This window comes from Rana temporaria, chromosome 3 (genome assembly GCF_905171775.1).
Source record: "Rana temporaria chromosome 3, aRanTem1.1, whole genome shotgun sequence".
Classification (NCBI taxonomy): domain Eukaryota; kingdom Metazoa; phylum Chordata; class Amphibia; order Anura; family Ranidae; genus Rana; species Rana temporaria.
The window spans coordinates 356,404,057-356,421,616 of record NC_053491.1 but is presented as its reverse complement, the minus strand read 5'-3'; the positions used below and the strand labels follow the sequence as shown (position 1 = coordinate 356,421,616).

At 39.1% G+C, this 17,560-nt stretch overlaps 1 protein-coding gene across 2 annotated transcripts in view; it reads left to right on the top strand.

Moving 5' to 3' along the window:
• Positions 1-8,714: 8,714 nt before the first annotated feature.
• The window catches only part of RFX4 (regulatory factor X4), a 114,315-nt gene continuing 105,469 nt past the window's right edge, over positions 8,715-17,560 (top strand). For both annotated transcript variants that reach the window (XM_040345213.1, XM_040345212.1), the window contains exon 1: positions 8,715-9,003. In XM_040345213.1, coding sequence (XP_040201147.1) covers positions 8,961-9,003 — 43 coding nt within the window. In that variant the 5' untranslated portion in view covers positions 8,715-8,960. The remainder of the gene's footprint in view (positions 9,004-17,560) is intronic.

Here is a 17,560-nt window from a genome sequence, read left to right as displayed (position 1 = left end):
AAAAAATAATGCACAGGCCTTTGCACACTTGAGAAATTGGTCTAATATTGTGATTTAATATTTGTTATTATGAAATTATATTTTTGTATAATTTTGTCTAAATGTTGTTATTTTCAATTTATTGTGATCATACATGCAGTGCCTGATAAAAGTTGCATCTGTTTCATGTATTGTATGGTTATTACTGACAACAACATGTTGATTTTTAAATAAAAATTATGATATATTTTTTTAATATAATTTGTGTTTTGGCACCTTAAAGATCCCATATTTTGGTTATTTGTTATGTAACCCCCCCCCCCATGTGAGGTGTCTAAAGGGGGATACGCCTACAACATGAGCTGTCTTAAAAGGGGCACCTCCCCTCTATGTGAGAAGGGGCACCATTTAAAAGCCCTAGTCCAATAGGATATGTCTCAGACACTTTGTATACAGCGTACTACATCTGATATGGTTGTCTGCACAAAGTTTTTTATGTGGGTCTGCCAAAAGTTCAGTTGACCCCAAAATGAAGGTATGCAGGCAACTATCATCAAAATAAAATTGAGTTATCACAGGAACAGAAGGTGAGGCTTAGGCCCCGTACACACGACCAAACATGTATGCTGAAACTGGTCCGCGGGCCAGTTTCAGCATACATGTTCGGTCGTGTGTGGGCGCGAGCGGGCCGAATTCCAGCAAACATTTGCCCGCCGGGCCTTTTCCCAGTGGGCAAATATTCCTGGACGTGTTTTAAAACCGTCCGCTGGAATCCTGCCCGCTCGGACATGTACGGTCGTCAGTACAGACCTACCGTACATGTCCAGGCGCCCGCCGTCCCTCGCATGCGTCGAATGACTTCGACGCATGCGTGGAAGCCTTTAAATGGCAGGCCCGCCCACGTCTCCGCGTCATCGCCGTGTCATCGTCGCGGCGACGACGCGGACACGCCCCGCGTATTGTTTACGCGCGGACTTCTGTACGATGGTGTGTACAACCATCGTACAGAAGCCCTCTGGCAGACATGTACGGTGAAAACGGTCCGACGGACCGCTTTCACCGTACATGTTTGTTCGTGTGTACCCGGCCTAAATCTTCCAGTGGGAACACCTGTCCCAGGGACAACTGTCTAAGAGGAGATATCCCGCTTTGGAAAGATTTACTGTATCTGGGGCAGGAAGTGAAGAGAGATCTTCTCAATGGGACACAGAGAGAGAGAAAAAAAAGACAAGGGTCTGAAGCATTTATTGCTCTACCCAAAACTGAAAAACATGCTTTGGCTCTACAAAAACTTTAAAAGTCTTTGTTCAGTGGATATCCATCAAGCATGTTCTACCTGCAGGGCGAATTCTGTCTTGAAGTGATAGATGGACTTTCTTTTGGCTATTTAATTTTCCTGAGAAGGGTCAGGCAGGTTTCCTAGTATCCTAGTAAGGTGTTTGCCACATTGGCTCACTAAACTCATCATTTAAAGACGAGTCTTAGAGGATCGTGCAACTCAAGGCATACAAGCCAAGGAAATGGGACCCAATCAGATAAGGGTGTGGGGCACGTAATCGGTCCAGGAGCACATTGATTTAAAAAAAAAAAATAACCTGGTTACTGATTAATTAGTAATTTATAATTTTTTAGAGGCCAAGTAATTACATTTTAGTCTCATCTGATCACCTTAAAAGCACCTTGAAGATTCTGAGGCCACATGGAAAAATGTGTTATGGTCAGATGAGACTCAAATTTAATTATTTGGCCTCAACAGTGCAACATGAATTGCACTGTTTATTTTATTATCCAGCTGACTGATTGGTTTGATTTACTAATATTGGAGAGTGCAAAATCTGGTGCAGCTTTGCATACAAGCCAATCAGCTTCAAAGCTTAATAGAACCGGCTTATGTTAGAAGCTGATTGTCTAACCTGCACAGTTGCACCAGATTTTGCAATCAACCCCATTAATTTACTAAAGGAGTAGAGAATGTTTACGTTGCAAAGTAAATGATCACTTTAGAAGGGAATTTACACTTAGCCTAGTCAGTGCAAGATTAAACTCTGTGGGGGCCCCTAGGCAGTCAAAACCTTGGGCCCCACTCACAGGTTTCAGAAGGTTTCCTGTGTACACGCTCTAGTGGGAAAACATTAAACTAAGTAATGTGCACGTCAGCTGCTAGATAGAGATGACCATCAATACTGTACATTACACATATCCAGGTTGCACCAAAACTTTTTACAAACTGACAACTGGCTTAGGCAACTTATGCAGACTTACTACTGTAAGGTCATCCATTTGACATTTTGTATTACTAAAATGTTTAGTTGTACGAGATACTACTCATGTCTTTAAGCCATGTTCTTTGTTGTGTACCCCCTGCGTGGGTGATCAGTTGTCATGTCATTTTTGCTTACAACAATGAAAAATTGCACCAGAGACTGACAAATGAAATAAGATAAGCTTTTAGCCTGGTTCACACTGCCGCAACTTGTCTTGCGACTTGAGAGTTCAAAGTCACATGACAAGTCGCACCCCATAAACGGTAATGAAACCATTCTAATCGGTGCGACTCAAGACACTCCGACTTAGAAACGGGTTCCTGCACTGCTTAGGGCATGGGTCTTCAAACTACGGCCCTCCAGTTGTTCAGGAACTACAATTCCCATCATGCCTAGTCATGTCTGTGAATGTCAGTGTGTTACAATGCCTTATGGGATGTGTAGTTCTACAAAAGCTGGAGGGCCGTAGTTTGAGGATCCCTGGCTTAGGGGCTACTTCAACATGACTTGCATTGACTTGTGTTAACCGCTTGCCAACCGCCTCCTGCAAATATACGTCGAGCAGAATGGCATGGCTGCGCAGAGCAATGTACAGGTACATTGCTTCGAATTTGCCGCCGTGCAAGCGCACGCGCGCTCCTGCCGCAAGCTCAGTGACTGTGCCCGCGGGACCCACGGACTCAATGTCCTCCGGTATCCCGCAATTGTGTGTAAACAAGGCATTTCCCTGTTCTGCCTTGTGACAGGACACTGATCTACTGCTCCCGGTCATCGAGAGCAGTAATCAATGTCATGTCACTGGTAGCCCAGCCCCCACACAGTTAGAATCACTCCCTAGGACACACTTGACCAGTGTCATCTTAAGAGCATTATAGGCCCCAGGGCAATACAGTGCACTGGGGCCCTGTCTACACAATCAGGCACGAGAATTTACTGACAAAAATCATAAAATTTACTGGCAGAACCACATTTTTTACTGCAACTGCAAAAAAAGTACCTAAAATTACAGTTTTCAGTGCCGAACAATGCAAATGTCAGTATTTAAACTATAAACATATAGCTAGTGCTATTAGCAATGTGTTTAAGTTAAACAAAAGTAAAAAAAAAATGTCTTCATTGACATGAAGGTCAGGTTACTATAACCCAGCCAGCACAGAGTTTCCTCTTACATCAGAGTCTGCAGGATTCCCCCTTACAGTGAAAGGGAACTCTTATGTAAAGGGGAACGCTGCAGATCATGATCTAAGGGGGGAACTCTGATGTGGAGGGGGCTCTGGTGACCAGAGACCACCTTATATCAGAGTCCACTGCTTTCTCTTTCCCACTTACATCAGGGTCCGCAGACTGAGTTCCCCCTTGCATTGTAAGGGGGAATCCTGCAGACTCTGATGTAAAGGGGAACTCTGATGTGGGGGGCACTCTGGTGACCAGAGACCACCTTCCGTAGAGTAAATACACTAAGGTAAGGGGGGTCACTAATATAGGAGGGGGAACCTTTATATCAGTGCCCCCTTACATTTTTGCATTCACTCCCCCCTTACATCAGCAACCCCCCGCACTCGTGGAGGAGCGATCTTCTCTGTGATTTCCACAAACTGGGCATGGGCAGTTCTAACCCGTCACTCTCCACAATTTTTTACTGGGGTTGCTGGGCAGCCGGTGGGGCCCCCCAGGCAAGCGGGGCCCCCGGGCAACTGCCCAGCGTGCCCAATGGAAAAGATGGCCCTGCACTTGACCCCTTCCTCGCCCCCTAGTGGTTAACCCCTTCACTGCCAGTGTCATTTACACAGTAATCAGTGCATTTTTATAGCACTGATCACTGTATAAATGAAAATGGTCCCAAAATAGCGTCAAAGGTGTCTGCTGTAATGTCGCAGTCACGATAAAATCGCAGATTGCCGCCATTACTAGTAAACCAATAAATTATTAATAAATATGCCATAAATCTTTCCCCTATTTTGTAGACGCTATATCTTTTGCACAAACCATGCTTATAGCGAATTTTTATACCAAAAATATGTAGAAGAATACATATCGGCCTAAACTGAGAAAGAAATTAGTTTTTGTATGTATTTTTGGAGGATATTTATTATAGCAAAAAGTATAAAATATTGTTTTTTTTTTTAATTGTCGCTCTATTTTTGTTTACAGCGCAAAAAATAAAAACCGCAGAGGTGATCAGATACCACCAAAAGAAAGCTCTATTTGTGGGAAAAAGGGACATCAATTTTGTTTGGGAGCCACGTCGCACGACCACGCAATTGTCAGTTAAAGCGATGCAGTGCCGAATCGCAAAAAATTGCCCGGTCATTGGGCATCCAAATCCTCCGGGGCTGAAGTGGTTAAAGAAGTCATATCAAAGCCGTGATGAAAGCGCATGGATGACGGCTTTAAGGTCACGCGACTTTGAAGCCGCGCTGGTGTGAACCAGGGCTTAAGAGACAAACTGTAATGTGAGCCTGATGTTTATGGTTTATGTTCTTTAACCAGTTACCAACCTCCCTATAGACGATATACGTCTACAAAGCGGTTGCTTAACTCTGGGAGGACATCCATTGACGTCCTCCCAGAATCGCGCTCCCGCGCGCCCTCTGGGGCGCGCACACGGGGATGCCCGTGACCCCGGCGCATCACGGTAAATCGCCGATGATAGCGGCAGTTTACCACGTGATCGCTCCGTCCAATGACGGAGCGATCACTTGTAAACAAACCGGCGTCATGTGATGATGCCGGTTCCTCCCTCCCCTCTCTGTACCGAACGGTACAGTGTGAGAGGAGAGGGGGGGAGAGCGGATGCAGCACGAGTGCTGTGGGCTGGATCTGTGACAAATGCAGTCACAGATCCAGCCAGCCATCCATCCCTGCTCAGCCATCCGTGCCCCATACTGTGCAATACACAATACCCATACTGTGCAATACTCTGCAATACCCCACACTACTCTGCAATACCCCACACTACTCTGCAATGCCCCATAATACTCTACACTACTCTACAATACCCCACACTACTCTGCAATACCCCACAATACTCTGCAATACCCCACAATACTCTGCAATACCCCACAATACCCTGCAACGTCACCTATGGGGATTTTTAAGTAGCAAAGTTTGGCGCCATTCCACGAGTGTGTGCAATTTTGAAGGGTGACATGTTGGGTATCTATTTACTCGGCGTAACTTTATCTTTCACATTTATGCAAAAGAATGAAGAAAAAATACTAAATTTTATAAATTTTATAACAGAAACAAAGAATTTTTTTATTTTTTTACAGAATTTTCATTTTTTTTTCTCTTATAGCGCGAAAAATAAAAAACCCAACGGTGATTAAATACCACCAAAAGAAAGCTCTATTTGTGTGAAAAAAGGGACAATTTTTCATTTCATTTCATTTGGGTACAATGTTGTATGACTGAGTAGTTGTCATTCAAATTGTGAGAGCACTGAAAGCTGAAAATTGGTCTGGTTATTAAGGGGGTTTACGTGCCCAGTGATCAAGTGGTTAAGTTCCAATTGGGTTCAGTACAGTTATACGGTATTTTCTCTATAGAGTCTTTAATGTAAAGTTTTGGGGTTTTTTGATTAATTTTTTTCTTCTTTTTTTTTTTTGTTTCATACATTTTTATTGAGTGAACATAAGAATATCATATAACATTAATGGGGTTGTAAAGGTAAATGTTTTTTCACCTTAATGCATCGTATGCATTAAGGTGAAAAAACGTCCGACAGTACGGTCCTCCGAACCCCTGTTTTACTTACCTGACCCCTTGAAAGTCCCGCGCTCATCTCTGTCATCCTCCTTCCTCCTCGGTTTTCAGCCTGGCCGTTGATTGGCTACACTGGATGGATTGAAAGCAGCGCAGCCATTGGCTGGCGCTGCTGTCAATCACATCCAATGATGCGGTGCGCCCGGGGGGGGGGCGAGTGATACAGTCAGTGGCTATGGCTGCCACTGTATCACGGGAGCACGCCCGCAAGAGCTTTCCACCATGCTTGCTCACTCGCATGAAGGTGGAAAGCTCTTGAGGGGGGGAGCCGAGACAGCTGCCGAGGGATCCCAGAAGACGTGGATCAAGGCCACTGTGTGCAAAACGAGCCGCACAGTGGAGGCAAGTATAACATGTTTGTTATTTAAAAAACTTTACTTTAGTGATCCTTTAAATTGTTTTTATCTTTTGTAAACAATTTAAAAAAGCTTCATTGTAATTTTCCTTCAAGATCAAATCAATATTATTTTGATCCGTTAACGACAAAGGGCCTATGGGCCAGTGCCTATTCTGCCTACTTGTTAATCCAGCACTGAGCATAGTTGTGCTGATTTCAGCCATCCAATCAGGTGAAACAAAAAAGGGGTTATTTCCTTGCACCTGATTTGGTATTGTTTGCAAAGTAAATGTTCACCAAGGGCCTGATCCACAAAAGGGATACGCCGGCGTATCTACTGATACGCCGTCGTATCCCTGTTTCTATCTATGGAACTGATCCACAGAATCAGTTTCTCAAAGATAGGGAGAAGATCCGACATGTGTAAGGGACTTACACTGTCGGATCTTAGGATGCAGTACCGCAGCCGCCGCTGGGGGCATTTCTCGTCTAAATCCAGCGTCGGGTATGCAAATTAGCACTTACGAAGATCCACGTAGCTTTTACGCTTCGTTTTTTCTCCGTAAGTACTAGTTTGCCGTCGCAAAATTAGGGCTGCTTTTACAAAGTGTAAAGTTAGTACACCATGTAAAAGTAGATCCTTCTTTCCCGCGACGCTGTCAATTTAAAAAAAAAAAAAAAAAAATTCCCGCCGCATCTCTTTTTTTTCCCGACGCAACTTTTTTTAAAATTGCATCGGGAGCATGCGCAGTACGTCCGGCGCGGGAGCGCGCCTAATTTAAATGGGTTACACCGCAGAAAATTTCTAGGTAAGTGCTTTGTGGATCGGGCACTTAGGTAGAAATTTTCCGGCGGTGTAACTTAAATCCGAATATTTAAGTTACACCCGCTGGCTGTGGATCTGGCCCCAAGTTCTTTAAAGTAAGTGAAAATTATCTTCCAAAATAAAAATTTAGGTTGTTAAGTAAATATGCTCTACTCCTTTAGTAAATCCGTCCCCTAGACCTGCATTGTGAGTAGAAACAGCAGGAAGCAGAGCCTTAGTATGTAATGACCAAATATGGCTGCCTCCACATATACATATATAACTACAAAATAAACATAGATACAAGGTTCTTAAAAAATTAACACAAATCAATACGATTATTGACATCAAGCTTGATGTCTTTTATATCATTACCTACAAAAAATGATAATAAAGATACACCCCCTTTAAATATTTCAAATGATGTTTTATTTTTTCGAAAAGTTCACTTTTTAACCTTTCTTCCATGCCATACAATTATTTGTCAAGTGACAATCCACTCTGTAGAGCAACGCTCCATAAAACAAAACAAAACAAAAAAACAACAACTTTCACAGGGCATCCTGTGAAAAGATAACAGCAGTAATGACAGTGATAATGTGTCTTTAGTTGGGGCTGCCCGGTCAGGGAAAGTGTTTTTAGTGAGAGATGCCTTGTTTCCTGTCTAGCAGTGGTATAGTTTGCTGTTTGCGGAGGAGGGAGCAAAGCTCTTGTCCCTGCTGAAAGCAATTCATCTGTAATCTCCTTTTTCTTCCCCTGTTGGAGTTCTATTCATATTCTAATCACAGATTTTCCTTCTCCAAAAAAAAAAAAAAAAACCTCAGACACTTTATCATCACCCAAAAGCACTGGCTTTTCACTTATAACATTCAGTTCCAAGACTTTTAACTGTACTGCTTGCAGAATCTCAGAGCTTGCATGCCTCCTTCTCTCCGGGCATGAAGATGATCAGCTGCTACATTTTAGAAGATTGACGCACCGTTTTCTAAAAATACGCCAAAGCATTCAACTTCTGCATTTGAAGATAACTTTTTGAAAAAAGTTGGATACTGCTTGTAAACCTGGCATCACTTCCCAGCCATTTCAAACCCACCCATAATCGTCATGGCTTCTTCATGAGCTAAAATTTTACTGTATTTTTTTTTATTAAATGGTACAAGTAAAGGCTAATTAATGTATAGCAACCCATAGCAACCACAGATCAGTGTAGGATTAATTCTGACTTGCTGTAATTGATTACTTTACACACTGTACTTGCAATTGTCTAAGCCATTAAATTTATCTTGGACAAATGAGGCAAAATTATCATATGTACATTTATGCAGCATTACATACGGTTTTGGTAAGACGAGTAAGAACTAGATTCCAGCAGCCAGGAGTTTTTTTTTAAAAGGATGGAAGACAAGCCTGTAAAAGTTTAAGTAATAAAGGGTTTTATAATAGAAAGAGGGGGGTTGAAGTGCTGGGATTGCGTAGATTTAAGCCCCCCTTTTCGGAGGAAAGTCTTTATTATTCAAAACAGCCCCACAATGGGCTTCACATTGAGCCTTGCCACCTCCCCATCTGACTACCAGCCATTCATCAGACAGACTGGCCTATCAATGACATGTCTCCCATCAGGGCTCCTATAAAATGATGCTTTTTCCCATGCAACATCAGCAAACATTGTGACTGGTCTGTCTCTGCCCCGCTGGATTACCAAGTGTCCCTTTTCCCACTTCTTCTTCCCCCTTTCGCTGTGTCCATTGCTGAGATAGGGGGGTCAGACATCCCCAGGATTTTGGTCTTGTGTACTGCCCATGGGAAGAGTATGCATTGTGGGATACTGGAAGAAACAGATATGGACTCCACAGGTTAGTAAAACTATCAGCCACTCTGTACACTGCACATTACTTTTTTATATACAGGCAGCTGCATTAACTAATTCAGCTCCGAAGGAATCCAACTTTCTCAGGACTCATTATTAAACACATCAAAGAACCTCACGCAGGAATGTCACTGATGCATTTACTCGTTTTAGACTATAAAGATGGTTTTATTTCTGTGCAGTTTAATGGATGTTCTGAAAAAAGAAAAGGGTAACGTGAAGTTGACATTTCAGCAATATTTAAAAGATTAAATCTGATAGCTTAAAAAAAGTACCGGTAATTTATTACTTACAAGTTACCAATCCTCTTACCTAAGTTCACCTACTTGGCACTGAAAATTTGTGAAATTTTAACAATTACGTCACATCATCACTTGCTGTTGTGCTTTTTTTTTTTTTATCCAGGAAACACCTGTTGCCTTAAGCTGAGATCTTTTAAATTTTACAGAAATCTGACTTATCAACACGTGATTCTAATGTAGGAAAGTAATACACAAAAGAATAAAGAATGAGTGACATAAAGCAATAATATATTTCACACAATGCTGAAATTTAAAGTCAATTATCCAAATTGTACACTATATTATGTATATAAAAAAAATGATATATATATATATATATATATATATATATATATATATATATATATATATATATATATATATATATATATATATATATATATATATATATATATATATATATATATATATATATATATATTTAAGTACATGGGTGTTTATTTTCCTCCGACTGTGACACAAGTTTAACGAAATAGAGATTTTTTTTAAACCACTTACTCTTTACTACTTTTTTAGAATGTACTCTTAATGATCTTTGGAATTCCTGAGTACTGTATATCCTTTTACCTTCATACCTCTTCATATCTCTACACTTACCTTTTATATGTACTTACTTTTATTCTCCTCTGATACATCATTACATTAATCTCCTCCATTAAACACTCAGAAGCCAACCATAACTAAATCTTTTAAAGACATCTAACTTTATGCAGGTTATTAACTCACTTTTTATGCAACAATGTCACTTTCCTCAATAGTAGGGGAGGAATATTAAGCAGCATTATAACCCAGCCTCGGATAAAGTTGTTTCTACACAGTCCAGCTTAAATTAATTGAGATTAAGCTGTTCTGCAAAGCCATTCAAACTAGAACAGAAATATATTATCATAATCATGCTATTTAAAACACTACAAAAGACCTGGAGATATTTAACAACTAGGGCTGATTTTTTTTTTTTTTTTTTTTTTTTTATTCCTCCTTCTGCAGTTACAGCTAAAGTGGGTGATTCTTGAGTATATCGAGTTGTGCCATCACAAGACATTTAATTTAAAAAGAGAGAGCTCTAAGATTTGGGGGGCAACAGCACCTGTGAATAATCGATGAATTGAAAATATATTATTAAACATTCGCCGCAAAACATTGGGTTTGGAGCAGCAATATATAGAACATAACTGGTCTGATTTACTAAAAGAGTTGAAAATATTCACACAATAAATTGTATGAATAATCACTTCAGTTAATCAATTATGTGAAAGGAAAATCCTGTTTACTTTGCATACCCAATCATGTAAAGATGAAATAGGTAAACAGGAATTTGCTTTTCACATGATTGGATAATTAAAGTGCATATGCACGCATTTTATTGTGTGATGATTCTCAACTCCTGCATTAAATCAGATTCAAAAATATCGTAAAGTTAGTTTTATACTTGTATAGATAGATAGATTATTAAATCCAATTTGAAAAATAATTAGAAAAGGTATTGGAAAGTGTACATTGTCTATTTAAAATACTGAACTTTTAAGATTGTTGGGGTTTATTATTTCATAAATTATATAACCGTAAGTTAGGAACTACAGCTATATTATTGACATAGATCTATCTATCTATCTATCTATCCTATCTATCTATCTATCTATCTATCTATCTATCTATCTATCTATCTATCTATCTATCTATCTATCTATCTATCTATCTATCTATCTGTCTATCTGTGACGTATGTGTTCATAGTTAGATGTGCAATAGCCCAAGTATGAGCTGATCAACAGTGTATATGCAGTTCCTTTTCATGTAGAAGTAACAAGTGTTAGGTGCAGCCAAACTGGTGATTCTTTGGCGCACAGTAGGCAGTCACCAGTATAATCTGTTTAATGGCTTTCCTTAGATCACTATATTTCATTACATGGCTCTTCTTCAGTCGGCTGATCTAATTATTCAGTAGAATGTTAATAACACAGCTGCAGCTAGCAGCTTTACTCCCCATGGAAAGTTTCACACAAAGCATACCACAATATACACATTGTTGCGTACCATAGAAGGACATGATATAACAGAACGAAGTGTAAAATCCATAAATAAATTAACAAGGATATAAAAACACTGCAAAACATAAAAAGAAACTACTGATACTAGCAATATTTGTAATATAATAATATTTAAACAGTTACCTAAAACAATCATTGTCATCATTTTAGTATACGTTTTAACTTTTTTTTACATTTTACTAATATTCTGGACAAAAATTATATATATATATATATATATATATATATATATATATATATATATATATGAGAGAGAGAGAGAGAGTAAGTAAACAATCAACGAAATAATACTAAAGCAGTATTTTTTTCTTCCAATGTTTACTTCGAAATAATTAAAAAATTTGATTATGAATAACACGCTTTATTTAGTACTTGTATGGAAGAACGTTTTACATCTCAGAAACTTAGAAGTGGGGGATTCAGTATGAACATATCACATTTGAACAAAAAGAAAAAGTTAGTTTTACTTGTTGATCAAAGTAAATACTTGTTAAAAATACACATTTGAACCCAATAATATGTAGTAGAATCTAATACCCTTTTTTTTTTTTTCAAAGCATGTACCAAATCCCCCCAAATAGGAAAGTCCTTTCTGACTGCAAAAATGGCAATCAGGATGAGCATTTTTTCATTTAGTTTAAACAATTATTCCACAAATAACAGAAACCCCTTCGATGGTGATCTTTTAACTTCTCTTCTTGCACACAGTATAGATTTTCTGGGGCGACGAAGGGTTCTTGCGGAAAAAAAAAAAGACAGTCTGGGGAAGTTACTTGTGAAAGTTGTGTGTAAAGTTTGCAGGGGCTCATCTCCAAGGCGACCATCCCTGGGATGGTTGTCATGGATACCATTGGGAGTAGCGATCAGCCGCAGCAAAATATTATGAGTTAGCAGTTCTGTGTGAGCTAAAGGCACCAGGCGAGCTGTTTCTTTGAGAAATCAAAAACTAACAAAAGGGATTGAATGCTGAGGCAGTAAGATCCAATTGAGCATGCGTTTCGCTGCATAATGCAAGATTCCTGCGGCTTCTAAATAAAACACGAGAGTCTGTAGAACGCTCCGCACTAACACATTTGCAACCAGAGGCCTAAGAGGTCTCGGAGCGCCCAAACTCTATAAAGCTAGGCACCGGGTTAGGAGGGGAGTTGGAAGGCTGACCTTTCTCGGAAACTTACCGGCCAATTGATCCTCTTCCTATTAATAACATTGGCAGCATGGCTAATTTTTATTGACTAATAAAATACCCAGGTGGCCTTCCATGATCTGGACGCCAATTAAAAGGAACCGGATATAGGATGAAAAATGGCTTACTTAGAACTAGTGGTCTTTTAAATCAGTTATAATTAGTTTGAGGTGCTAGCTCTCTATGTGGAATGTAATTTCTTGAGAAAACACAAGACAAACAAAGCTCAAGTCCATAGAAAATACATCTCAAATACCCCAGTGTGCTGTCCCATATCCATACAGTGTTATACTATATTAGCCAATGACAGAATGAGGAATAGATCAAGTTAATTAATAAACTATTATCACTTAAAGTATATGTAAACCCAATCACTAAAATCTCATATATGCTTCAACATGTTAATGTTATTTAAAGTCATATACATTTTTTTAAATCGTTCAATAAAATAACACATGATAATCGTGGCATTAAGGTCAGGCATGTTTTGTTATAGGGTGACGATGCTCCAGGTCCCTTATTTGTGCCTCTGCGTTGTCACCCTGGTGAAAGAGCTACTGATAGGAACTAAACATGTGCATTTCAACACACATTGCATAGGTATGGCCAACTGTTGTCACCATTAAGAAGCCTGTGTTGAGAAATGCCATGGAGCCATCGCTGGAGGGTATGTAGCAAAGATGCTGCAGGAGATCAGCAGAACTGAGATGTAAGAATGGATGAAAAAAAAAAACAGTATTTTATTGAAAAAAATTAAAATTTTGTCGCAGTCTCTGCAAAGCAATCCACTGGGAGTAGTACAGAAGTGGCTGATGGGCATTCAGGAGACAATATTGCCACCTCCTCAATGCCTGTTTTTTTTTTTTTTACAGAAAAACAAGGTCTTTAAATAGGAATACTATGCCACAACTGCGAGCATAGTGTTTTATTTGCACTTGTGGCACAGCCCCATTCACTTGCATGGGTGGCTTTCAGTAGCAGTATAACTTTTGCTGTGGTGTTCCACAAGGTGACGCAACTGCCCCTATGTGTTTAGAACTGTCAGGTTACTATTAAACTAAGTGACAAGTGCAGCGATGAAGGGTAGGAGAGCATTAACTAATATGGTACAGCTAACATGGAAATTGTTCACATAAAAGTGATGTTTGCTAAATTAATGGGATAATGTGTAAAGATTTAAAGCCCCATTTGCACAATTGTGTTTTTAACGTACATGTTTCGACACACTATAAGCATGTTTCATGGTTTCCCATAATAATGATAGATAAGGGAGAGATTAACTAAAACTGCAGCACTGGTGCAGTTGTGCATGGTAGCCAATCAGCTTCTAACTTCAGCTTGTTTAATTAAGCTCTGACAAAAAAAAAAAATGGAAACTGATTGGTTTCTATGCAGAACTGCTCCAGATTTTGAATGCTCTAGTTTTAGTAAGTCTCCCGCATAGTATGTCTTAGCACTGCAGTGCGGTGCAATTCAAAAAATACAACGTCCAATTTTTTTTTTTCATTTTTGTGTATTGGGAGGCCCATAGAAGTCAATGGGAATGCATCAAACGCTTATTACATGCATTTTGAGGCATTGGCAACATATATAAATTAGCTTTGGTCAAAGGCTGTTATTTTCTATCCACTCCTAATTCTAAATTCAAAAACACATAGAAAACAAAAGTCAAAACGCATCAAAAGTATACCATTGCACAAAGGAAATGCATGTCTATGCATGACAACGTACCTGCCTAATGCTACAAAAAAACATTGCATAGATCCAAATGGGTCCAAGAAACCGTATAGTAAAAGTAGAGATAAGCAAATAGATTACCCAATTAATTATCAATTGAATTTGTATACGCAGGTTTGTCTGGTGAGCAAAGAATCATGCAGTTCATAAAAAAAAACAGCATAAAGGCAGTCAGCGGCAGGATAGCTAAAGGGTTTACATGTTTGTCTTGCGTAAGGGCACTAGGGTTGGTACAATGAAAGGAGCACTTTGCAAAGTTATTGTTCAATTTTTATTACTTTTTTAATAAACCGTGTTCACAATATTCAGTCTTGTACAATGGAAACTTAAAAACAGGATTTCTTCATTTTTTTTTTTTTTGCACATTATTGGATGACTGAAGGGGGAAAAAAAAGCTTCTCTTCCTAGAACACTAAATTTGAAAGTGAGCATTAGTAAGTCAATCCCGTTATTTTATGAAGATTGTGCAGTCTGTCCGTTGACTCAGTATTCCTCCTACAATAAAAGCTGGCACATGTGGGCTGATGTGATTGGTTTAATATTCTCTGTATAGGGTGGAAGAAAAGTTCTAGCACTATATAAAGGAATAGCATTAATAAAATAATTTTTCACGTTCATATGACTAAAACAAAATAGCAGTTTACTTTATTTGATCTGCTGATTAATTTGTTTAACTCTAGCAGGAAACCTTAAGGTTGATGTTCTAAAACTTGAGAGTGCAGCTGTGCATGGTAACCAATCAGCTTCTAACTTCAGCTTGTTCTATTAAGCTTTGACAAAATTTAGCATTCTCCAGTTTTAGTAAATCAACCCTTATATGCTTCAATTAACACCATTAACTTCCTGTTTGGTAATTGCATACAAGAAAAGTGCCTCAAAGTATATTTAAATTCTAGAGAAAAAAAAATATCATATTGCCGCTTATCAGTCCTTAGATTTGGTGGCTGCATTAGTTGTATTTATTTTTTTATTTTTTGCCTGTAGTTTACCCTGGTAAACCTACCAGTAACCCATGTCCAGTCCTAGGTAAGTACAACGCTCACATACTGTACTGCATCTATCGAGGAGCGTTGTCACCCAATGCTACATACCTGATTTAGATAAAGATACCCCTATCTCTCACCTCCATTACATGGGAAGGAGCCGTTTAGTAGTTCACAGAAGATAGCTGGAATGCTGATAACATTGTATGATCTTTGTATAGAAAGTTCAAATTACTGGAATTTTGTCAGGGACAGGCGGTGAGGTCATTGGCTGGTGAGGCATTGGCTAGTACCAGAGCCAGATACACACAGGTTACATACGCTGCGATCGTTAGAGTGAGAGCAATAATTCTAGCACTAGACCTCCTCTGTAACTCTAAACTGGTAGCCTGTAAAAAAAAATTAAAGCGTCACCTATGGAGATTTTTAAGTACTGAAGTTTGCCACCATTCTACGAGTGTGCGCAATTTTAAAGCATGACATGTTAGGTATTTATTTACTTGGCGCAACATCATCTTTCACATTATACAAAAAACGGGCTAACTTTAGAGTTTTTTTTTTATTATATTCATGAAAAATTTCTGCGCAAATACGGTGTAACATAAAAAGTTGCAATGGCCACCACTTATTCCCTAGGGTGTCTGCTAAAAATTTATATATACAATATTTGTTTTTTTGAGTAATTTTCAGGAAAAATATATATGATTTTTACATGTAGGAGAGAAGTGTCAGAATTGGCCTGGGTGGCAAGGGGTTAATTACCATAAGTAAGTAATATACAAATAATTATTACATATTGTTTGTAAGGTAATTTACTAAATTTCCAAAAACTGTACTCAAGCAGGTGGCTTAAGGGACAAATTACTGAAGTTTGAAATTATAACTTCAAACCAGTAATTTCACAGTAAATAGAAAAATAATAATTTATTATCTTGTAACATATAGCATAATAATATATGATTTAGCTTGATTAAAGCAGTACCCTTTCAGCAGGCAGCAGAATCTCATTCTCCCTCTTAACTGTGTGAGAAAAACATGGGATTGTGGGTAAATCTTATACCCAAAAACCCATGCTTTTCCCTTCTAGTTATAAGGGCTGGGCTGGAAGGGAGCATTTGTCATTTAGACACATGCCCCCTTCTATGACACTGCAGTGAGAGGACAGCCTCCACTGCAGCATTTTTATTGGACAGCTTGTTCCAATGGTGCTTTACCATTGATGCACGGCTTTAAGCTGTCCATGGAGCTCAGTGCCTCTGACAAGAAGTGAGGAGAGGCACTGTGAGCTCATCCTCTCAGTCTGCTGCAAACAGAGTGTGCCAGCATGTATTTAAACTGGCCACTCTATATGTAGCTTCTGATAGGCTGCACAAGAAGGTAACAAGAGCCAGTGGTGGGGTAGTACTTCAGATACATACCCCCCAAATTTGGGGTCTCTGTGACCCCAGGTCACCGATCTATGACCCTCGAAGCTCGATCGTTTTTGTTTTTTTGGTATTTTTATTTATTTATTTATGGCCTCAACTGCCTCCCCTGACTGCACGTCCCTGAATTCTGGCAAGATCGAAATATTGAAAGAAAGCGTAAAAAAAAAATGGTAACCTGTAATATATTAAATTTTTTTGTGGGCATAGCTATATTTTAAGATATTGCAGACATAGAAAGGTAAAGAAGTACCAAAAACATAATTTTCTGTACAGGTGTAGGATTTTTACTTACATTACCGCTTTATGTTAGCAGCTATATAACAAATGTTTATGTAAGCAGGATCAAGTGAAAATTATCATTCAGAATACAAAGGAATGTAAAACTGGTGTTTTCTCTGAAGAACCCCAAATTAAATTGTATCTGTAACTTAGGAACCCGAGTGTTTATAGAGCTGGCAGAAACAAAGCAGAAAGGGCTTTTAGTATTATGCCGCGTACACACGACCGTTTTGCATGACGAGAAAAATAAAAAAAAATTTAATTGGTCGTTAAAAACAGTTGTGTGTAGGCTCCAGAGCATTTTTCTCGACGTGAAAAATGGGCATTAAAAATTTAGAACATGCTCTATTTTTTCTCGTTGCTTTTCACGTCGTAATTTTTCTCGTCGTGAAAAACGGTCCTCTGTACCTCAGCTGTAGATCTCTGCAGTTCATCCAGAGTGATCATGGGCCTCTTGGCTGCATCTCTGATCAGTCTTCTCCTTGTATGAGCTGAAAGTTTAGAGGGACAGCCAGGTCTTCGTAGATTTGCAGTGGTCTGATACTCCTTCAATTTCAATATTATCGCTTGCACAGTGCTCCTTGG